We start from the raw sequence: 24,750 nt of genomic DNA, 5'->3' as shown, positions 1-24,750 counted from the left end.
AGGATCGAAATAGCCATTGTCTGCATTTATAATTAAGCATCGCAAAGCGGATTTATCCGGTCAGGCACTATACTACAGACCCATCATCACTGCCTTCTATGTGAAAGTGAGCAGCACAAGGTGCTATGTGTCGAAATAAAAGGGTATAAACTTTTCTAGAACATAAGCTACCATTCTAGCAGAGCTGAATTCATCATTTAAATGGGTTGTCTGGGACTTTAACATTGGCTTATCCTTAGGATAGGTCATCAATGTCTGATTGGTGGTGGTGTGACATCCGGCTCCCCTGCAGATCAGCTGTTCCCTGTGTTGGCTCAGTTGCGGAGCAGTACAGCACAGCTCTGTCAATTGTATAGTGGCCGCAGTCTGGTACTGCACATCTGCGCCCTATTCAAATCACTAGTGGGTGGATGTGCAGTACTGAGCCGCGGCCACTATACTGTCGACGGTGCTGTGCTGCTCAGCTGACACTGGGGACAGCTGATCGGCGGGGGTACCGGGTGTCACACCCCCACGGTCAGACATTTATGACCTATCCTATGAACAGGCCATCGATATGAAAAGTCCCAGACAACCCCTTTCATTTTGGAGGAGTTTTTCTTTCCCTTAGGGCTCCTTTATGGGTCCATTTTCCTTCATGTACGAGAAAAACGAATTGAGTTTCATCAGTGTTTCTACAGCTTCTCTTAGCAGTCAATGAAAATGGATGGCATCCCGACGGTAAAAAAAATATCCCTAAAAAAGACACTTCCGAAAATAAACAGTGTTTTCTGAAGCGTCTTCCTTTTGAAAAAATTCAGCGGCTTTGTATACCTGGAAAAGATGTGTGCACGTACCCTAACTCCGCAGTGACCTTGAACCTCGTACAATATATTAATGTCACAGCATTTATCAGTTCAATTAATTTAGTATATTCACACAGTGATCCCCTGTGAAGCTTAATTCTTTCCACACAGGCAATGGCTAAAACACAATAAAAACCCTTTTAATTAACCCTTTGTATGGCTGATGATCTGTTTTACGGTGTTTTAGAGGTAAAGATGATGACAAGGTGACTAGTATATATTGCTAAATTCACTGTTGGAGTCTCTGGAGTACATGCCTACTCATCTATCATATACTGAACACTTGTAATTATTTGTGACCTGTAGGAGCTCAGCCCATTTACTTGCAAATAATTACAACACAACTAAATTGCCATTTACAAAGGCTGTTGGCGCCATGATTTGCTCGTTTTTAGCATGATGATGTCACGGGTGGATCAGGTTTGACAGACAGTCATTCTAGATCCGGCTGTAGAAGGTTTCTGCGCTTGGCCTTGCAGACACCTTTTTGATCCTTTCATTATCTCTCCCTCTCTAGGACCCAGCGGTGATCTCCACCTTCTGCTGCTAATTGACACACCCTTGCTGGATATTTAAATACACTCAGTTTCTCCAGAGAATTGCTGGTGATAAAGTAAATTCCTCTGTTCCAGGCTGGAATTCTAGCAGTCTGCTAGATTCTTCTTGGAGTTCCTTTGTGGATTATAGTTGTGATTTCTCTGGTCTTCTCAAAGCTAAGTGTATTCCCTTGTCTGTTTCCCTGGTTTGTCTTTAGTTGCAGTGGAGCTGACTAGTGCTCACCCCTTCCCCTCCCTCCCTACCAAGGGCCTAGCTCTAGAGTCAGCCAGGGCTTAGGTATCCTGCTCGGCGATAGGTGCGGAACCTATTTAGGGATGATAGGGGAGTTAGTGTGCTGTTGGATGTGCTTAGGGGTCTCCACTCCCCCTTTCCCTAGTTGCTGGGTTTCCCCCCTTTTCCCTTCGTCGTACGCTGGATTCTTCCGATGCCTAGCATGACAGATGATCATTCATTACTGGTTGAGAAAGACGTATGACGGCAGGAAAAGACTCAGAAAAAATTGAGATCATGAACATTTCCAACTTCTTTGACATCAAAGAGGAAGAAACAAGATTACTAGGAACATGGGTAATAAATTCATATCTACATTTCAACAGATTTCCCCTTGGTTTTGGGTAAGCCTACTAGTTTTTCCCCAATTTGCTCTTACAACTTGCACAATAAAAACACTTTACTATTATTCTGACTCCATAACTAGGCTGTGAGTGTGAGGCTCTTGAGACAGCATTTCTATGGATGTCTATAATGAACCAGTATTCATACCAAGAAATTTCATATAGCTTGACTCGACTGCGGAGGCACGTATGAAGATTCCAGAAGAAGTTTATTCTCAGGCTGAATTCTTGTATTATACACAATAGTAACAGTAGTGGCTGCAACAACTTCTGTAGGTAAAAAGACAATTCTGAATCAGGGATGTACAGAGAGGAACCTGGCAAGATGGCTGACAAACACAAAGGAGAAAGAAGGGAGGGGTTACTTATATCAGAGCTGGGCTACAGGGAGAGAGATAAGGCAAACTTCTAAAAGGCAAACCTGATTCCAAAGCAGTGTAACAACAATAATACAATGACAATACAATACTGTATGATTCCCAAGTCGTTGGACATTACAAATACTTAAAGTGGTATTTCTTATAAATAAATAGCAAATATTCTCAACTCGGTAAAAGTCGGCATATCACTAAGATATGCCATGACATATTGATCGCTGAGGGGCTGATCTCTGGCACCCCCTAACCAAATGTTGGGAATAAAGAGGATGCAACTCTGCTTCTGCAATGCAGAGGTCACAGGCTGCCAACTTGTAAAGAATCATCGGGATCGCTTGGCTGGATCATCGTAGGGAAGAAGTGGATAATACTTATTTTTTTAATTTATATTTGCTGCAGTTTTTTATATTTTTTTCTAAGTTTAATATTATACATGGCACATAATAATTGAGATTGCTCTGTTACAGATTAGACTTCCGGTTCCACTAACTTCAAGTCTCATCTTTGCAGACAAGTTTTGTAATATGTGTCCCACTATTATTGAGTCCCAAAAGTTTGACAGGATTAGCCAAAGATCCCATGTTCCCTGCCATACAAGTCTCGTAGATGTGTAGATAGTATCTATATTCCATAGTTGTAGATGACGCGAGATGAGTATGAAGGATATATTATATTCTCAGTATAATAATCTCTGCGCGTGATGAAACGTTAACCCTCACAAACCATAAAACTGGAGACCTCCTAGATGTGCAACATTTGCCACCAATGACTTTCTATTGACATTCACGTGTTTCCTTTTTTGTCCACAAGCCAATGATGTCTCTAACTTAACTCTTTGTTCATTGGGTCTAAAATTTGCCATTTCATAATGCTCTGGGACATTTTGTTATAATAAGAGGAGGAATGATATTCTTTGAATGATACAATGAATGGAACAAAGGACATTCTTGCAACTAGTTTAAACTGCATGACGATATTTCATGGTAATGTTGAACATTAATGAGGAGAAAGGGAGGGGTTAATGGACGGGAACAAAGGTGTATATATATAAATGTTAAAAGAGACGCAACATAAATGTGCAACGTGCAAGGAAAAGAAAGACCAGGAAGACTTAAAGATCTCCAAGGGTAGAAGTCTAAGTAGATCTTGTTGGAGTCCTCTTGCCTGTAGAGCATTCGTCGAAGGAAGGACCAACAATTCGCCATATAAGTGTGACAAGACCTGCATGGCATCCACATGGCTTTCAATGATGTCCTTGAGTCCTTAGGTGGAGTTGGCTGTTTTCAGATTCTACACACCATCCTGTTATTGATACCAGTGGCCATGTTATCATGCCACAATCTTCTTCAGAACTTCACAGGTGCAGTGCCTGAACATTACTGCAAGCTTCCATCTACAAATGTCCTAAATAATGAAAATCAAACACATCTAATGAAACAATTTACTTCTTTGGACCAAGATCAAAAACCCTGGAGATGTGTTCAGTTCCAAAAGGCCAAAGATCTGTTATTGACCTCAACTAGCCAAGCAATGGAAGGAAAGAATATGCAATATTGCAAAGAAGGGTGGACGTATGACCAAAGCATCTTCTCCTCAACCATTGTAACTGAGGTATGTCCCCTAAATACTTGTGGTGACATTTTATCAGTATTTATAGTCACAAGTTGAGTTTGCCTAATTTGATCCATTTTATTCAAGGCATAGGTTTTCTCTTGTAGGCTCATGCAGGGCATTTACTACAATTTTTTATCCGGTGCTCGGTCTTTTAATGACAAATCAGCTTTGATTGTGCTGGTTATAAAATGACTACACAAGTCAAATAAAACAAAATCAATGTATTTATATGTCTAATAAAAATTCTAGATATATTATTTATTTGATTTTTACCTGTTCTTCACAGCGACTGGTAGGACACATATACAGTAAGTACCAACATAAAATATATACAGTATTTTTTTCTTTTATATTAGACATATTTAGTACAGAATAAGTATTATAGCACCTAAGATTAATTACATCCATAGGATTGATGAGCAAAGAAGCAGAAGCAGCGACTGTCCAAAAACAGAACCCTACACCTTTAAGTCATTGAAATTGGCGTTGATAGAGCTGGCACATTGTCCATCATGAGTTAGTCCATGGGTATAAAAAGCCTTATCCTTGGGATATGTTTTGGAACAATGATTAGAAATGTCCAGAATGTGACCTACATAATAAAAGAAAGTCAGTGCAAGACTATAACTCATTGTGGTATTATGACACTTTCCAGTACCTGTGTAATTCTATGCACTGCTCCATTATTCTAAAAAATAAAATGGCCAGAAGTGAATCTATCATTAGAAATAAAGACCATATTAATATTATTGGCGTGCCAGAGACGGTATGTCACTCTCCACAAGGAGAAACGTTACTCCTTAAACCTCAGTCCAGAGCCTCTCACCTAGCCAAATCAGATCTCATACTTTGCACTGATGAGGGGCAATACCCCGAAACACTGTCTGCAACTTGAGATTCTGATCTGGCTTTTATACTAAGTCATATTGCAAGGCTCGTTAAAGGGTCGATAGTGACTTGTAAGACTGCTACTTCCAACAGGTGGCGCTATAGAGTTCAAGACCTCATCCTCTCTGAAGAGGCAAGTTACATATTAACATTAATAAATATTTTGTAAATTTTAACCTCTGCCAAACAGCTGAACGGCATAATAATTATAAATTCCCTTTACTTTGCAGTGGAATTTAGTTTGTAACCAAATTCCTTGGCGGCAAGTAGCCCGTTCCATCTACATGACCGGTGTACTTTTGGGAGCACTTGTCTTCGGCACTCTTGCTGATAAGTAAGTTCATATTCTCTTCTTCAGACTATGGTCTGTTCTTCTCTTTCCTGGTTACCCAGTTGCAGTGTTTTTTAAATAACTTTGTCGAAAGTGAAATAACATTAGCCCTATGTTGATGCTCAGTAACGTGTGAAGACGTTCCTTCTGCTCAAACAGGCTCTATGTACAGTTACGTATGCCGGGGGGCATCCAATTTCCATCTCCATTTTAGGATTAAGCCTATCATGAAGGCTGAACTGATCTTAATCAGTAGAATGGGAGGTAAAAATAGTCATCAGGATTTATTTTTTTTTATTTAAATGATAAAGTTATAATATTTTACAAGACAGCGTTTTGGCCTCACAGTGTCTTTTTCAAGTTTTATGACATGAATTGTCCTGCAAGTCCAAAGCATTGTGTTTTTATTATTAGACCTTAAAGTATTATTCCATATCCAAAAACCGCTTCTTCTATGTTATTACTAGTGTTGAGCCACCCCCGTAGTGTTCGAGTTCGGTTCGGTTCGTCGAACACCCGTGTGTTCGCCGAACTGTTCGTCGAACTGTTCGTCGAACACCTTCGAACACCGTTAAAACCAATGGCAGGCAAACAAAAACACATAGAAACACATAGAAAACACCTTCAAAGGTGTCCAAAAGCTGACAAACTGCTCAGAAGACACAACTAACACATGGAAAAGTGACAAGTACATATAGTCATGCGAAAAGAAAAGAGGTGGAGGAGTAAAAGGAGGGGGAGACACAGATATAGGCATGTCATGCCCTTCTAAAATCCAAAAAGTGAGAAGCCGAGACGGCCAGTCCGCACCTGCCCGTGCCACCTCCGTGTCGCCGGGTTTGTGCCAGAGCCGCGGTGAACCCTGACGGCCAGCCCCCCTCTCCCAATACTGGTGCCTGTCCGCTGGTGGGTCGAGAGAGCCCCCCTGTGGTGGAGGCAGCTCTAAGCTTTTTAATTTAAATTGTCCCTCTAATTTGAATGAATACACTTTAAATCCATTTACAAGGATCTATTGGAGGGCAAGTCTCATGCCAGCAGCCGCGTAATTCCAGCTCCAGTAGCGTCCACTAAAGCTGCTGCAGTTAAAAAGCTTTTATAAGGATCGAGCTCGGCTGTCCACCGCAAGGCATCCTAGTGCCAGACCCAGCCCCTATGCCTTGGGGTGCCTCCTGATGCTCTTCACTAAGTATCCCGTGGTCCCGAAGCATTTCCTTTGAAAAAATTAAGTGTCCAAACTACAGGTGGTGTAGCTTGCTTAACAGCCGGGATAATCCGCTGACTAGCAGACACTGCTACTAGGCACAAAGTATTTCCTGGGCTAGATGCAGTTAAAAATTTGTAAGTAGATACTCTCGTTGGATGCTGAGAAAGCATTCCATAGAGTCTCCTGGCACGCCATATATGATTCTCTTAAAAAGCTTGGGGTAGGGGTCTAGGGGACCCTTTTATAGCCAAAATCACGGCCCTGTATCACAATACGTCACCTAGGCTGAAGATAAATGGAACTGTAGCACCGAGGGCTCGGTTGCTACAGACGTATTGCACCTCACCCAGAGGTGTGATATCTCACTCTCAGATAAGGATGGAGTGTGGATCAGGACCCGACACCTGCATGCATTACACCACATTGCCGTGGGGCAGGGCGACCAATATGCCCCTGAGATGGGCACGACAGTCCCTGTCCCTGGCTGGAGTGGGGGGAGGGAACACTGAGGAAGGGGAACCCTGCAGTGCAGGAGCAGGGAGGAAGCAGTTCCTGGGTGCATTGAGAAGGGAGTATAAAAGGTGGGCACCATCTTAGTTCAGTGCAGAGAAGTCTGAGCAGAAGTGGCAGGGAGCAGGGGCTCTGCATGAGCTCTGCTCCGGAGGCGGGCCTAGTAACAGAGGCCCAGGCCTGCAAGAGGGAGAAGGAAGGAAGAGGAGCGGAGAAGGCTCCAGGAACGAGGAATGAAGGGATCCCAGGGGTGCGGACGGGCGAGTCGCCACCGCACGCCCGAATCCACCTGCGTGGAGGGGTCAGGCCAAAGGGGGAGACCGGTCCCCGAACTAGTGGAGGCAGGAAACGACCCTCAGCTAGAAACCGGAGGCTCTGACATTTTATGTGGCGCAGCCCCTTGCTCCACCCGCTAGGAAGGCACCACATAGGGTCAGGGAAACTGGCGCCAAGTTTACCAAGAGGAGGCCCGAGGCAGCCGGACAGAAGTGTTGGTAAGAAAGGCCAGACAAAGGACACACAAAGGGGGTCCTGTGAAGCGCTCCAAAGTTATCTGGGAGTTGTCTGAGCCCCTCACCTGGTGAGCACAGTACGACGTGGGCAACCGTTACCTGCAGACGTGGTCTGGATAATAAGAACTGTGAGTAAAGGCCCTGAACTGCATCACTGACTCCGTGTCGTTACTGCTGCTGCCCTGCACCATCACCCCCATCCTCCGCATACACTGCCCTGAGGCTATACTCCTCCCGTGGGGAGTTATGCTACGCTCTGCTGCACCCACAACACCAGCCTTAGCGGTCTGCCCTGTAGCGGCGGTTCACTCTGACCGCAATCCACGGGTGGCATAGTCGGACATTTAAACATCAAAACCACATAAATAGTTCCGCCACTGGTTTGACCGCCCTGAGCCACGGAACCGGATCGCCGCCACGAAGACTACAACCACCAGCATCCACCAAAAAGGGTCCGGCTCCGGGTGTCCCAAGGCCCAGGGGGTGCGTCAGAACATTTTCATCACCTTTCACAATCACCAATGGGACAAGGCAGGGATGTCCTCTGTCCCCTCTCTTATACATCCTAGTGACGGAGCACCTGCTCTCATCAATTCGCCATAACCCCAATATTAGGTGGATTGAGGTGGGAGGCACCGAGTACAAGTGCTCTCTATTTGCTGATGATGTCCTAGTATATATCACTCAATCACATATATCCATCCCTGCTGTTATGGCTGAAATAGATCACTTTGTTACATGGTAAAATTTTAAAATCAATGCAGCGAAGTCTGAGGCCCTCGATGTCTCCCTCCCTAAATCCATATAGGATTCCATCCAGTCCAACTTTCCCTTTGCCTGGCCCTCACAGGGTATCAAATACTTAGGAATTCCTATTCATAGAGACCTCTCCCATCTATGTTATCTTAATTTTGGGCCCTTTATTGAACAATTCCATACAGACCACGGTTGGCAAGTTAGAACTGTAAGATTCACTACGTGAACCACTGGTGTTTTGTGGAAAAGCACATGTACACCGCGTTCCAAATTATTATGCAAAAAGTGTTTAGGAGTGATAAGGGAAGAATTTGTTTGTTTGTCAGTTAAACTCATTGATGGTGATGTGTGTCAGGGCTCTTTATATCACTGTAAGCAATTGCAGACACCTGTGCTAATTAGTTTGGCAGGTGTGTCCAATGAAAGGCAAGACTACTTAAGAAGGCTCTCTCACATTATTAAGCAGCCTACATTTTCTGCCAAAATGGGAAAGAAAAAGGATGTGTCGGCTGCTGAGAAGCAACAAATTGTGGAGTGTTTAGGTCAAGGCATGACTACAATCAACATTGTGCGATGATCAGGATGAAGTGTCTTGGCAATCAAGAAGTATGTAGCTGATTCACAGTACACACGTGTGCGTGCTGATAAGGGCAAATTGAGGACTCTTTCCTACAGGCAATTACGTCAGGTTGAAACAGCAGCGGCAAAAAAGCCTTGTCATAGCAGCAGACAAGTTTTTGAAGCTGCTTGTGCCTCCAACGTCCCCCGAACAACAAGATGCAGGGTCCTTCAGAGGTTTGCAGCTGTGCATATGCCATCCTGTCGACCTCCTCTATCCACTTCACACAAGCAGAAACGGCTCCAGTGGGCCAAACATTACATGAAGACTGATTTCAAAACTGTTTTGTTCACGGATGAGTGCCGTGCAGCGCTCGATGGTCCAGATGAATGGAGTGGAGGATGGCTGGTTGATGGACACCCCACGCAAACACGGCTACAGCGCCAACAAGGAGGAGGTGGAGTAATGTTTTGGGCTGGAATCATGGGGAGAGAGATTGTCGGCCCCTTTAGGATCCCTGAAGGCGCTAAAGATGAACTCCATAATGTATGTGGATTTTCTCAAACAGCACTTCCTGCCATGGTTCAAGAAGAAGAACCGTGTATTTCACAGCAAGATCATTTTTCTGCATGATAATGCACCATCTCATGCTGCACATAAAACATCTGCATCTCTGGCTGATATGGGCATAAAAGGGGACAAACTTATGGTGTGACCCCCATGCTCCCCTGACCTCTACCCCATTCAGAACCTTTGGAGCATCATTAAAAGGAGTGTCTATGATGGCGGGAGGCAGTTCACATCTAAGCAACAGCTCTGGGAGGGTATTCTGTCCTCATGCAAAACAATTGAAGCAGAAACCATCCAAAACCTGACAAATTCAATGGACGAGAGAGTTCAGAAGCTCCTTTCGAACAAGGGGTCCTATGTGAAAATGTAACATGACCTAGAATAAAGTTTTGAGTTGAAAACTGTTTGATTTCAGTTTCTAACAATCTGCTAATGCTTATAATTTCAAAAATGACCATTTTTTTGGTCTTTATTAAAATGAAAAGGTTGATCGAAAAGTTTGGGGGATCTAAGAGTGTGGCAACCCAGTAGTCATGATTACTTCGAATTCTGACAATATGAGGGTCATGCTGCAGGTAGTGCAGCAAGAAGGCACTTATGTGTCTTGCGCATCTCGGAGCCCCAAAATTATTTTCCGGGCTAGATGCAGCTAAAAATTATTTTTAATTTTAAATCTGGTGAAGCTTATTATAGATGGCCTAATAGGATCAGTGCTGCACACTGCTACAAAGCCCAAATTATTTTCCAGTCAAGATACAGATAAACATGATTAGTAATTTGAAAGCTTAAAACGGTTGGTAGGGTGATTTTAACCAATCATCCATCTTTTACTCTCCCCAGGATGACACAGGGGTAGAAAAGTCGTTTCGGATCCATGATTTGTTCATCTTTATGAACGTGAGTCTGTCTACATTATCAGTGGAGAGCCGCGTGCGCTTATCTGTCAGCACACCACCAGCAGCGCTGAACACACGTTCAGACAGAACGCTGGCTGCGGGGCATGACAAGATCTCCAAGGCGTAAGTGGCTAGCTCCGGCCATTTATCCAGATTGGAAGCCCAAAAAGAGCAAGGGTCCAGTGACACAGTCGTGGCTTCAATGTTTACTTGGAGATACTCCTGTACCATCGTCTCTAGGCGTTGACTATGTGTCAGACTTCTTGTCTCCTGTGGCCTTGCAAAGGATGGGCTAAAAAAGTGGTGAAATTATTCCGCAAAATTGATGTTACCAGCAGATACTGTGGTTCTGTTACGGTTTGAGTGCTGAACACTTGACGGTCCCACGGTTGGCAAGTTGGAACTGTGAGATTCACTACGTGCACCACTGGTATTTTGTGGAAAAGCACATGTAAGATTCTGCAACAGTCTCTGCTGATACTCCTGCATGCGTGCATCCCTTTCTATGGCAGGAATAATTTCTGCAAATTTACTTTTGTACCGGGGATCTAACAGTGTGGCAACCCAGTAGTCAGGATTATTTCTAATTCTCACAATTCGAGGGTCATGTTGCAGGTAGTGCAGCAAGAAGGCACTCATGTGTGTTGCGCATCCAGGAGCACCAAGTCCCTGTTGTGTTGGTGGCGAGGTAACAATCATGCTTCCTTCCTCTGTCCTCTCCCCCCAACCTCGCACAACAGAAATGTGATCAAGGTCTCCCTCATCTGATGAGTCTTCCATCAGTTCGTCCTCCACTTCTTCCTGGGCTCCTGCACCTTCCTCACTAGTTTGGCTGCTACCATGCGCCCTGGTAAAACCATCTCCCCCACCCTCACATGCCTGCCGCCTTGGTGCTGCCGACCGTCTGGACCTTGCAGATGTTAGCCCTTCCGCATACAACTCCTCCTCCTCTACTTCCTCCACCTCCTCTTGTGCCACCACCTGACTCCGAATTCTGTTTAACATGTGCTCCAGCATGTAAATCACCGGAATAGTCATGCTGATAATGGCATCGTCAGCACTAAACATCTTCGTCGCCATTTCAAAACTGTGCAGAAGGGTGCATAGGTTCCTGATCTGAGACCACTCCTCCAGCGTGATTTGCCCCACCTCTGAATCTCGTTGGCCCAGGCTTTTACGTCAGAACGTATTGCACCAGGGCTTGTCGGTGCTGCCACAGTCGCTGCAACATGTGCAGAGTTGAATTCCACCGGGTAGGCACATCGCATTTTAGCCGGTGAAGTGGCAGGCCCAACGACTTCTGTAGAGATGTAAGTCGCTGAGCTGCGGGATGTGAACGGCGGAAGTGAGCACACAGCGACCGTGCCCTCTGCAGAAGGCCATCTAGTCTGGGATAGTGGGCTAAAAATTGCTGGACTACCAGGTTCAACACGTGAGCCATACAAGGCACGTGTGTGACATTGCCCCGGCGAAGGGCCGCACCCAGGTTTGCAGCATTGTCGCACACGGCCTTCCCTGGTTTCAGGTCCAGTGGAGACAACCATTCATGAAATTGGTTCTCCAGAGCTGACCACAACTCCTCAGCTGTGTGACTCACATTTCCCAGACATTTCAATGTAAAAACCGCCTGATGACGTTGAGCCCTACTGCCAGCATAGGAAGGAGGTGTGCAGGATCCCTTCTGCGCAGTTAGAAAGCTTGTGGCATGACCAGACAGGCTTTGGGTGCAGGTGGAAGACCGAGAGGAGGTTGAGGAGGCAGAAGCAGTGGAGGAACTTTGACATAAAGAGGATTGACGCACAACTCGTGGGGACGGCAAGACTTGGACAGCAGCCCCTTGTCCTGCTGTCACCATAGTTACCCAGTGCCCAGTCAGCGACATGTAACGCCCCTGTCCATGCCTACTCGTCCAAGTGTCTGTGGTGAAATGCACCCTGTCACACACAGAGTTTCTCAAAGAAGCGGTGATGTTGTGTGCGACATGCTGGTGGAGCGCAGGCACACCTTTCTTTGAGAAGTAGTGCCGACTGGGCATCTGGTACTGGGGCACTGCGACGGACATAAGGTCTCGAAAATCCTCTGTGTCCACCAGGCGGAAAGGCAGCATTTCTGTAGCCAAGAGCTTGCAGATGGTGAAATTCAACCTCTTAGCTTTCTCATGGCTAGGAGGAAATGGTCTTTTACTTGTCCACATCTGAGGGACCGAGGGCTGGCTATTGTGCTTAGACGGGGTTGATAAGGGTGTCCCCGGCAAACTGCCGGTCTGTGAGGAAGATGCAGGCGGACATGTTAGGTTGCCTTGATCCAAAGGTGGTGCTATCGATGTCGGACAGCGCTCAACACCAGCTGGTGTTACCACCTCCAAAGAAAATGATGACCTGCCAATCACGCTGGCTGTTGCGGGTAAAGAGGTGGCAGGTCTGCGCCCCAAAACAGGTGTGACTGCTGTCCCCCCAGTCACAGAGGATGAAGAGGCCGCGGATGCACAAGATATGGCAGACGGTGATTGGCCCGGCCGGCTAGGCCGCATTGTAGCACACTGAGCTTCCCACTGCAACTTATGCTTCATGTCCATGTGCCGGTTCATGCATGAAGTACTCAAACTATGTATTTTTTGGCCTCTACTTAGCTTTTGCTGACAAATGTTACAGATAACACGAGTTGGGTCATCTTTATCGATCTGAAAAAATGCCCAGGCTATGCAAGGCTTAGCACCCATGCGACCTGAAGAGCCACCACGACTTGTGGTGAGAGGCAGAGTTGTGTTTGAGGATGCAGTTGTTGACGTGCTTCCAGTACTACGTCTCTGTCCAGGAAGGCGCAACCTGACCTCGTCGTCACTAGCATCTTCCTCCACCTCCTCTGCTGACCTCATCTCTTGGCTGACTGTGGGTTGACAGTAAGTGGGATCTCCAACCTCATCATCATCACCCTGTGCGTTATCACACCCGTCGTCCTCAGAGCCAACCTGTTCCTGCCCTGACAAAAAACTAAAGTTGTCGCTCCAATCAGGTATTTGAGTCTTATCATCGTCTTCCTCATTGTCTCCACCAACAGGAGTTACAGTTTGGGAATGAGGGTCTACATTATGGTCAGAACCTTCTGCGTCTGGTCCTGGATCCGACTCATAAAGATTCTGGGCATCAGTGCAGATCATTTCCTCGTCTGGATTCACAGAAGCGCTGGAGTCGACCTCTGATTCCCAGGCTATAGTATGAGTAAACAGCTCTGCAGACTCAACCATCTGTTCTACCTCATACTCAGACGGGCAGCTGGAGATTTGGGAGCTGTGAGGAAGCAAGTGCGATTTGGGTGACACCTTTGAGGACTGGAGTATTTGTGATGTTGAAGTTGATGTGGAGGAGAGCCCACTTAAAGGAGCACTTGATATCCGTTGAAGCACCTGCTGTTTTTGTGCCTCATCTGGAATTTGTAGCGATTGGCGTGGCCGTAAGAAAGGGATCTTATCACATTGTCCGCTAAAAGAAGTAGACATTTTAGTTTGGCTGGAAGATGGTCTTTCTTCTGCACCTACCCCACGGACACAACCTTTTTTCCCCTTCCCAACACGCCTATTCCCCTTTCCACCAGCAGCAGGCCTTTTTCCACTCATTTTGGTGGTTAACTAATTCACAACTCTGGAGTTGTTTGCACAAAAAAACAATGGATGGTAACCGAGCAGAGCTGAGTGGCCAAACTGTGGTATTAGGCCAAAACTATTGGCTGGGTTAGATGCAGAAAAAAATTATTTTTAATTTGCAACCTGATGGAGGTCAGTATAGATGGACTAATAGACCAAGTCCCACACACCGCTAGAAGCCCAAATATTTTTTCAGAGCTAGATGCAGAAAAAAATTATTTTTAATTTGCAACCTGATGGAGGTCAGTATAGATGGACTAATAGAAGAAGTCCCACACGCTGCTAGAAGCCCAAATATTTTTTCAGAGATAAATGAAGAAAAAAATTATTTTTAATTTGCAACCTGATGGAGGTCAGTATAGATGGACTAATAGACCAAGTCCCACACACTGCTAGAAGCCCAAATATTTTTTCAGAGCTAGATGCAGAAAAAAATTATTTTTAATTTGCAACCTGATGGAGGTCAGTATAGATGGACTAATAGACCAAGTCCCACACACCGCTAGAAGCCCAAATATTTTTTCAGAGCTAGATGCAGAAAAAAATTATTTTTAATTTGCAACCTGATGGAGGTCAGTATAGATGGACTAATAGACCAAGTCCCACACACTGCTAGAAGCCCAAATATTTTTTCAGAGCTAGATGCAGAAAAAAATTATTTTTAATTTGCAACCTGATGGAGGTCAGTATAGATGGACTAATAGAACAAGTCCCACACGCTGCTAGAAGCCCAAATATTTTTTCAGAGATAAATGAAGAAAAAAATTATTTTTAATTTGCAACCTGATGGAGGTCAGTATAGATGGACTAATAGACCAAGTCCCACACACTGCTAGAAGCCCAAATATTTTTTCAGAGCTAGATGCAGAAAAAAATTATTTTTAATTTGCAACCTGATGGAGGTCAGTATAGATGGACTAATAGACCAAGTCCCACACACCGCTAGAAGCCCAAATATTTTTTCAGAGCTAGATGCAGAAAAAAATTATTTTTAATTTGCAACCTGATGGAGGTCAGTATAGATGGACTAATAGACCAAGTCCCACACACTGCTAGAAGCCCAAATATTTTTTCAGAGCTAGATGCAGAAAAAAATTATTTTTAATTTGCAACCTGATGGAGGTCAGTATAGATGGACTAATAGAACAAGTCCCACACGCTGCTAGAAGCCCAAATATTTTTTCAGAGATAAATGAAGAAAAAAATTATTTTTAATTTGCAACCTGATGGAGGTCAGTATAGATGGACTAATAGACCAAGTCCCACACACTGCTAGAAGCCCAAATATTTTTTCAGAGCTAGATGCAGAAAAAAATTATTTTTAATTTGCAACCTGATGGAGGTCAGTATAGATGGACTAATAGACCAAGTCCCACACACTGCTAGAAGCCCAAATATTTTTTCAGAGCTAGATGCAGAAAAAAATTATTTTTAATTTGCAACCTGATGGAGGTCAGTATAGATGGACTAATAGACCAAGTCCCACACACTGCTAGAAGCCCAAATATTTTTTCAGAGCTACATGCAGAAAAAAATTATTTTTAATTTGCAACCTGATGGAGGTCAGTATAGATGGACTAATAGAACAAGTCCCACACGCTGCTAGAAGCCCAAATATTTTTTCAGAGATAAATGAAGAAAAAAATTATTTTTAATTTGCAACCTGATGGAGGTCAGTATAGATGGACTAATAGACCAAGTCCCACACACTGCTAGAAGCCCAAATATTTTTTCAGAGCTAGATGCAGAAAAAAATTATTTTTAATTTGCAACCTGATGGAGGTCAGTATAGTTGGACTAATAGACCAAGTCCCACACACTGCTAGAAGCCCAAATATTTTTTCAGAGCTAGATGCAGAAAAAAATTATTTTTAATTTGCAACCTGATGGAGGTCAGTATAGATGGACTAATAGAACAAGTCCCACACGCTGCTAGAAGCCCAAATATTTTTTCAGAGATAAATGAAGAAAAAAATTATTTTTAATTTGCAACCTGATGGAGGTCAGTATAGATGGACTAATAGACCAAGTCCCACACACTGCTAGAAGCCCAAATATTTTTTCAGAGCTAGATGCAGAAAAAAATTATTTTTAATTTGCAACCTGATGGAGGTCAGTATAGATGGACTAATAGACCAAGTCCCACACACTGCTAGAAGCCCAAATATTTTTTCAGAGCTAGATGCAGAAAAAAATTATTTTTAATTTGCAACCTGATGGAGGTCAGTATAGATGGACTAATAGACCAAGTCCCACACACTGCTAGAAGCCCAAATATTTTTTCAGAGCTACATGCAGAAAAAAATTATTTTTAATTTGCAACCTGATGGAGGTCAGTATAGATGGACTAATAGAACAAGTCCCACACGCTGCTAGAAGCCCAAATATTTTTTCAGAGATAAATGAAGAAAAAAATTATTTTTAATTTGCAACCTGATGGAGGTCAGTATAGATGGACTAATAGACCAAGTCCCACACACTGCTAGAAGCCCAAATATTTTTTCAGAGCTAGATGCAGAAAAAAATTATTTTTAATTTGCAACCTGATGGAGGTCAGTATAGTTGGACTAATAGACCAAGTCCCACACACTGCTAGAAGCCCAAATATTTTTTCAGAGCTAGATGCAGAAAAAAATTATTTTTAATTTGCAACCTGATGGAGGTCAGTATAGATGGACTAATAGAACAAGTCCCACACGCTGCTAGAAGCCCAAATATTTTTTCAGAGATAAATGAAGAAAAAAATTATTTTTAATTTGCAACCTGATGGAGGTCAGTATAGATGGACTAATAGACCAAGTCCCACACACTGCTAGAAGCCCAAATATTTTTTCAGAGCTAGATGCAGAAAAAAATTATTTTTAATTTGCAACCTGATGGAGGTCAGTATAGATGGACTAATAGACCAAGTCCCACACACTGCTAGAAGCCCAAATATTTTTTCAGAGCTAGATGCAGAAAAAAATTATTTTTAATTTGCAACCTGATGGAGGTCAGTATAGATGGACTAATAGACCAAGTCCCACACACCGCTAGAAGCCCAAATATTTTTTCAGAGCTAGATGCAGAAAAAAATTATATTCAGTTTGCAACCTGATGGAGGTCAGTATAGATGGACTAATAGAATGATGCTATGCCCAAAAGATTTTACTTCACTAGGTGCAGTAAAAAAATTGGTATTCTATACACAGGTGGTATATCTTGCAACACAGATAGGCTACTCCACTGACTAACACACTCTGCAATAGGCCAAAAAGGATTAGCTTTGCTAGATTCAGCCAAATGCTGTGAAAAAAACTTGCACAGCACTGGCACAGACCTGCCTGGCAAAAACTGATAGGAACTGATGTAACCTAGTCCTGAAAAGGACTGCAATTACAATTAGTCTTTACTCCCACAATCTATCTATTTAAGAGCACAGACCTGCCTGATAAAAGTCGTAGGAAATGCTGTAACCTAGTCCTTAAAAGGACTGCAATCACAACTATTCCCTACTCCCAAGCTATCTGTATATTTGTGCGAAAATTGGCTTGAAATTAACAAGGTATAGCGCACACAGCAACAGCAGTGCCGTCTAACACACAGCTGCAGCAGTGAGAAAATGGTGGCGACGGGGAAAATGGCTTGGTCTTATAGGGCAAGGACATGTGACATACACTGCCAATCACACATGCCCTTGCTTGTGTGAAAAAAAGCACTTCGCTCCGTGTGTGCGCTGCTGATAGGCTGACAGATTGCACCTCCCCACTGCAAATGCGGGAAAGAGAAAAAAAAATGGAGATCTTCATTGTTCCTGCAGAGATCCATCCCCTGCCCCTCCCCCCGCCCCGCTGTACACTCAAACTGCGTATTAACATTAATTTTCATCATTACTGAGAAAAAATCCAGTTATGATTTTGGTGCACGAACAGTTATCGAACATAACCTCGAACAGCCGAATTTTTCTCAAATTGTTCGTGTTCGCCGACCGGCTCGAACACCGCCCAAAACAGCTCGAATTTGAGATTGGCGAACACTTCGAGTAGAACAACGCTCATCTCTAGTTATTACCTGGCTATATCGCACCAAGGGAAGCATGAACTAAAAAGTGGAAGACAGCTGAGGCTGCATGATGCTGAGGAAATACTGTAGATGGCTCTATGAATCCATAGAAATCTTATGGTCAGCTACAGATACATGTCAAGAAAGTACAGCTGTGACCAGTAGGGGGTGATATTCTTTTTTCCATACTTTATTAATATCATACATCATTAATACATTAATTATACATACGCATAGATTTTTACATAACCATTGATACAGGACATGTGCACATCCATTTTTATCCCATCAGAATCTTTGTTTTGATCATTACACACACATTACACACATATTACAAACACACACACATTAGAAACACATTACAGATACTTTACGCACACATTAAACACATACATTACACACACATTATACACACTTTACAAACACACATACCACACATATTACACACATATTACACATTTTACACACACATTACAAACCCATTACACCAGGGGCGGACACAGACTGTAGTGGGCCCCTGTGCAAGAAATTTTTGGGGGCCCCCCCCCCTGCGCTTCATAAGGCAACAAAGTTATGTAAACATAACCCCCCCATGTGCAGCTCTCATCCCCCCCATGTGCAGCTCACCCCCCCGATGCATCTCTCATCCCCCCCCGTGCATCTCTCATCCCCCCCCGTGCATCTCTCACCCCCCCCATGTGCATCTCTCACCCCCCCATGTGCGTCTCTCACCCCCCCATGTGCATCTCTCACCCCCCCCATGTGCATCTCTCATCCCCCCCATGTGCATCTCTCATCCCCCCCATGTGCATCTCTCATCCCCCCCATGTGCATCTCTCATCCCCCCCATGTGCATCTCTCATCCCCCCCATGTGCATCTCTCACCCCCCCTCATGTGCATCTCTCATCCCCCCCACTCCTAGTTAATTAATTGTATTTAAGAAAAATAAAACTTGTTATACTTACCCCCATGCGATCCCTGCAGAATCCTGGCGCTCGTCCACGTCGCTGCCACCAGGCTCTCCTGACGTTCGGCCATGTGACGGTGCCACATACATAGCCAACAGCTTTTGTTTTGGCCAAAAGATTTTTAAAGCTGCCACTACGATAAGGCAGACTCTTCTGGCCGGGCCCTACTCTAACCTATTAAAATTTTCTTAAAATATCCAATACTCTTTTTAGATATATTTTTATTTAGTTTTCTTTAAGGGAATGTGTCATATACATTTTTTTTTTAAATGACCAATAATACCACATACAGGGAATACCGCCACACCATGACCAGACCACATATTACCACAACATAGTGACCGAATAATACCACACAGAAGGGAGAAAAACTGCCACACCATGACCAGACCACATATTACCACCACATTACTAATATTACCACCACATTACTAATATTACCATAAGTGTCATTATACACAGGAGCTCTATACATGGTATGTATAATGTAAGTGTCCAGGTAATCTAGTGATCACCAGTGACATTATACACAGGAGCTCTGTATATAGTGTCAGTGTACAGGTAATACAGTGATCACCAGTGACATTATACACAGGAGCTCTGTATATAGTGTACAGGTAATACAGGGATCACCAGTGACATTATACACAGGAGCTCTGTATATAGTGTACAGGTAATACATGGATCACCAGTGACATTATACACAGGAGCTCTGTATATATTGTCAGTGTACAGGTAATACAGTGATCACCAGTGACATTATACACAGGAGCTCTGTATATAGTGTCAGTGTACAGGTAATACAGTGATCACCAGTGACATTATACACAGGAGCTCTGTATATAGTGTACAGGTAATACAGGGATCACCAGTGACATTATACACAGGAGCTCTGTATATAGTGTACAGGTAATACAGGGATCACCAGTGACATTATATACAGGAGCTCTGTATATATTGTCAGTGTACAGGTAATACAGTGATCACCAGTGACATTATACACAGGAGCTCTGTATATAGTGTCAGTGTACAGGTAATACAGTGATCACCAGTGACATTATACACAGGAGCTCTGTATATAGTGTCAGTGTACAGGTAATACAGTGATCACCAGTGACATTATACACAGGAGCCCGGTACATAGTATATAGTGTAAGTGTACATGTAATGCACTGACTCACTGGTGACGTCTCTAGGTGAAGTCCTTCAGCTACGCTTTCCTCCTTCATCCAGCACAGACCGCCATCACGTCTTCCAGCCAGGACTCGTCTCTGCATAAAATAACACAGTTATCTAGAGCACATTCCCCAACTTCTACATTACGCAGCTGAATACAGACGTGCATCCACCATCAATATATGGTTAGTTATTATGCAACCTACCATTCCAAATATAAATTGTAATCCACCAAGGTGCCCCCATTAACTGTAAATAGGCACTTAATATATAATTTAATTAGAACCTCTACTCTATACTTCCTGCTCCCCGCATTCATTATTTACATGCACCCCCTGCCCCAATTCATTATATCATGTCCGTGCTCTCCCCACCCCATCGTCATTTATCATTTACTCTCCCCCACCCCACATTCATTATGTGCAGCTCATTATCCCCCTACTCCTAATTCCCCCATGTGCAGCTCATTTTCTCCCAATTCCCCCATGTGCAGCTCTCACCCCCCCATGAGCAGCTCTCACCACCCCCCCATGTGCACATCTCTCATCCCCCTCCCCCACATGTGCCCCTCTCTCATCCCCCTCCCCCACATGTGCCCCTCTCTCATCCCCCTCCCCCACATGTGCCCCTCTCTCATCCCCCCATGTGCATCTCTCATCCCCCCCATGTGTGACGCGCCCCTGGGCCTGTGTCGCGCTGCGTTGCGCACGCGGGAGCTTACCCGGAGCCGGATCTGTTTAGGGTTGTAGTCTCGTGGTGGTGACCCGGTCCGTGCCCAGGGAGTCAAACTGGACGGCAGTCTGTTAGCGGTAGAAAATGGTTGATGACTACGCCACCCGTTGAATGCAGCCAGGGGGCTGCTGCTGCAGGGCAGACCGCTGAGGCCGGTGGAAGGATGGTGCAGCGTGATAGTATAACCCCCAACGGGAGGGGTATGGCCTCAGGGCAGCCGACGTGGATGATGGGGGTAGCAGGAACCACTCAGAGACGGTATGGTAGCGTTCAGGGTCTTTACTGGTAACAACGATAGACCCTCCCGGAGTACTTGCTAGCGAACGGGGCCTGGTCAGTCCTTGAGCAGATGGGATCTCCCCTGGCCAGGCATAGTTGTAGGCCTCCCAAGCTGACTGTACTCTTCTGGCTACCTTGCTAGAAGCTGATGTAAGTAGCCCACGTCCCTGAGTGTACCGTGTGGTGCTCACCCGTATGGCCGGTGACTCGGGGCCTTCTAATGGCTTCCGCTCCACGATGGCGGTGCTGGTCCCACGCGTGTGACCGGGCCTTCGGGCTTCTGGGCCAGGGGACCTGAAATCCCCTGCCTGACGGATTCTGCTGCTGGGTAGAAGTTAGTCCCCACAGCCTCGGACTCCGGGTCCGGTAAAGAATCTTCTTAGTCAGGGCGAACTCTTTAGCTGCCAGCCCCTGACTCCTTGTGACTCTGCTGCTTCCTATGCTGCTCTTGTCTCTACTCTTCCTGGACTCACTAACCCTGCCTCAGCCCCGGGTTTATACAGGGGAAGTTCTTCCCCTCCCAAGGCTGGGCAGGAGGTGTGGCATGCACAGGATCCCTGACCAAAGGACCTCCCACCTGCTCTCAGACGTAATATCTCTATCACTGTGACAACCAGACCCCTGGGGTGTCACACTCCCCCCTAGTGAAATTTAGTACTCCGGGACTAAACACTTTTTAGAAAAATATAACAAGGTATATCAAAGAACAATAAAATACAATAAGGAAACACAATAAGATGGTCACGGATGTCCGCAACCGGGTGCAGTCTTTGAAGAAAAGCAAAGGTGTCCATTTCACCAACACAGGGAGACGTAACCAGGTAGGGGTCTGTCCTACCCCGAGTCCTTAACAGTCTCTAGTCCATCCTGGGTTACGCTCCAACTATATACAAAGGATTCCCGGTAAATCCACCAAGGTTTCCTAAAAATAACTAGAAACACAAAATTATACACAAGCAACAATAAACAGGTAAACATTGTAAAACAACTTAAACATTTAGATCCTCCAACGTGCGGGTAACTGGCCTCTAGTGGCCCTAGTGGACCTACGGAGCTGACTGTCTGGCCCTGAACTACAGGGTGTAGGAGCTGTCAAGGGTAAACTGGGCAGCTGTCTACCGGCTCTTTGTCTCACTAGGGGTACGGCAGGCTCACTATAAGCAGAGGGTGGATTCTCCTGTTCCGCTTGGGTGGAGTCTTCTGCCTCCTGGACCGGCTGCTCTTCCAGCTCTACCTGTTGCTCCGTAGGTTCTTGGGATGATGGTTGGAGGAAGGTGAGTACGGGTACCACAACTGCACCATTGACTTGAGTCCAAGACCGAGGGAAGTCCCCGAGCACGGTACTAACCATATCTTCCCTTTCTTCCACGGGTCGATGGTCTTCCTGTTCCTCCTCAGGGTTCCTCAGTTGTTCGGGGCACTTCTTCAGGTGGTCCCGGGATACAATGGCTGTGGTTTCCCCTCCGTCTTTACTGATGGTACAGACCTTCGGGTTCTCGTGGCTTGAGGGCAGTACGGTGTACGGGTCCTTCTCCCACTGGTCGTCCAACTTGTGGAGCCGTCTCTTCCTCTTCAAGACCTGCTCTCCGGGTACCAGGGGAACAGCGGGAGCATACTGGTTGTAAGTCTTCTCTTGTCTTTCCCTAGCCTGACAGAGACTTCGCTCCACGCTCTCCTGTACTTTCCGGTACTGCTGCTGCCTCTCTGTGTCCCAGTCTGTTTCTGGTGAAGTGTCCTCGGGCGTCAGGACTCCCATTTCCAGGTCAACAGGTAACTTACCAGGTCTTGCCCTCATTAGGTAAGCCGGGGTACAGTTGGTGGAACCTACCGGGATGTGGTTGTATAGGTCCACCAGATCGGGCAACTTCTCAGGCCACAGACTGCGTTCTTCCAGGGGCAACGTTTTTAGAAGATCCATTACCACCTGGTTCATTTTCTCACAAAGTCCATTCGTTTGCGGATGGTAGGGTGTCGTCCTTATCTTCCGGCAGCCATACAGATTGCAGAATTCCTGGAAGACCTCCGCTTCAAAGGCAGGTCCCTGGTCCGTCAGCACTTGGTCCGGGTACCCGTGTGGACGGCAAAAGTGCTGCTGGAAGGCTCTAGCTGCTGTTCGAGCCGTTAAGTCCTTGACGGGGACGACAACCAGAAACCGGGAGTAATGATCCACGATGGTTAACGCGTAGACGTAGCCACTTCTGCTGGGGGTCAGTTTTACATGATCCAAGGCTACCAGTTCCAACGGTTGCCGGGTGACGATGGACTGCAGGGGAGTCTTCTGGCTGGCCCGGTCCTTCCTTCTCAGATTGCACGGGCCACAGTCTCTGCACCACTTCTCGATGGTTCCCCTCATGCCTACCCAGTGGAACCGCTCGCGCAGCAGGAACTCCAGCTTTTTCCACCCGAAGTGTCCAGCTCCGTCGTGGTATGCCTCCATCACCATGGCTGCGTCTCTTCGTGGCACCACTACTTGCCAGAGTAGTTCATGCGTCCTGGAGTTAACCATTCTGCGGCACAACTTCCCCTTGTAAAGGAACAGTCGACTCTTCTCTGCCCATAGTTGTTTGGCTTCCTCTGGAGCGTCTGATTCCAGGCTAGCCTCCGGGCGAGTCAGCATCTCCTTCACCAGTCGGACGGCAGGGTCGCTGTCTTGCGTTTCCGCCCAGTTGTAGTGAGGTAAGGGGTTCAACGTAGCAGCCTGCTTACTCCTTACCCGGTGGGAATACTGGATAGTCCCATGACGGTGGAACGCAGGGAGTTCAACTTCTTCCAGTCCCTCCGGATCTTCTCCTCCGTCCGGCAGGTTGGGCATCCTGGACAGGGCGTCCGCGTTGGTATTGGAGCGCCCTGCCCGGTATTTAATTGTGAACTCGTAGTTGGACAGACGGGCCATCCACCTCTGCTCCAGGGCACCGAGTCTTGCCGTGTCCAGGTGTGTCAGCGGGTTGTTATCCGTGTATACGGTGAACCGGGAAGAAGCGAGGTAATGCTTAAAGCGCTCGGTGACTGCCCATACCACGGCCAGGAACTCTAGCTTAAATGAGCTATAATTCTCGGGATTCCTTTCGGTGGGTCGCAGTTTTCGGCTGGCATAGGCGATTACTCGCTCTTTCCCCTGCTGAATCTGGGACAGTACGGCTCCTAGCCCGACGTTACTGGCGTCGGTGTAGAGGATGAAGGGCTGGCTATAGTCCGGATACGCCAAGATTTCATCCCCCGTGAGGGCCATCTTCAGCTGGCGGAAGGACTCTTCCTCTAGCTCTTCCCATTTGAAGGGCGGCTTCTGGTTCTTGGCCTTCCGGGACTGGCCTATCAGGAGGTCCTGCATAGGCGCCGCCTTTTTGGTGAAACCGGGAATAAACCTTCGGTAGTAGCCTACCAACCCTAGGAACTGCCGCACTTCTTTTACGCTGGAAGGGCTTGGCCATCCTTTGATTGCGGTGATCTTATCGGGGTCGGGAGCCACTCCGTCAGCGCTCACCACGTGTCCCAGGTATTGCACCTTTGGTTTCAGGAGGTGACACTTGGAGGGTTTCACCTTTAGGCCGTAACTCGCCAGAGCTTCGAACACCTCCGCCAGGTGTTTCAGATGGTCCTCATAAGTTTTGGAGTATACGATGACATCGTCCAGGTACAACAGGACCGTCTCGAAGTTTCTGTGGCCCAGACAGCACTCCAT

At 45.8% G+C, this 24,750-nt stretch overlaps 1 protein-coding gene across 1 annotated transcript in view; it reads left to right on the top strand.

Moving 5' to 3' along the window:
* The first annotated feature begins 3,453 nt into the window (after window positions 1-3,453).
* LOC141174586 (solute carrier family 22 member 20-like) overlaps window positions 3,454-24,750 on the top strand; it is a 39,428-nt gene continuing 18,131 nt past the window's right edge. Inside the window, exons 1-2 of the mRNA XM_073659528.1 lie at window positions 3,454-4,005; window positions 5,127-5,230. Coding sequence (XP_073515629.1) covers window positions 3,631-4,005; window positions 5,127-5,230 — 479 coding nt within the window. The 5' untranslated portion in view covers window positions 3,454-3,630. The remainder of the gene's footprint in view (window positions 4,006-5,126; window positions 5,231-24,750) is intronic.

Source organism: Phyllobates terribilis, unplaced genomic scaffold, assembly GCF_046119375.1.
Source record: "Phyllobates terribilis strain yellow unplaced genomic scaffold, ASM4611937v1 Scaffold_13__5_contigs__length_258822181, whole genome shotgun sequence".
Classification (NCBI taxonomy): Eukaryota; Metazoa; Chordata; class Amphibia; order Anura; family Dendrobatidae; genus Phyllobates; species Phyllobates terribilis.
Note: the sequence above shows the minus strand (reverse complement) of the source record. Positions and strands in the feature narration are given on the sequence as shown.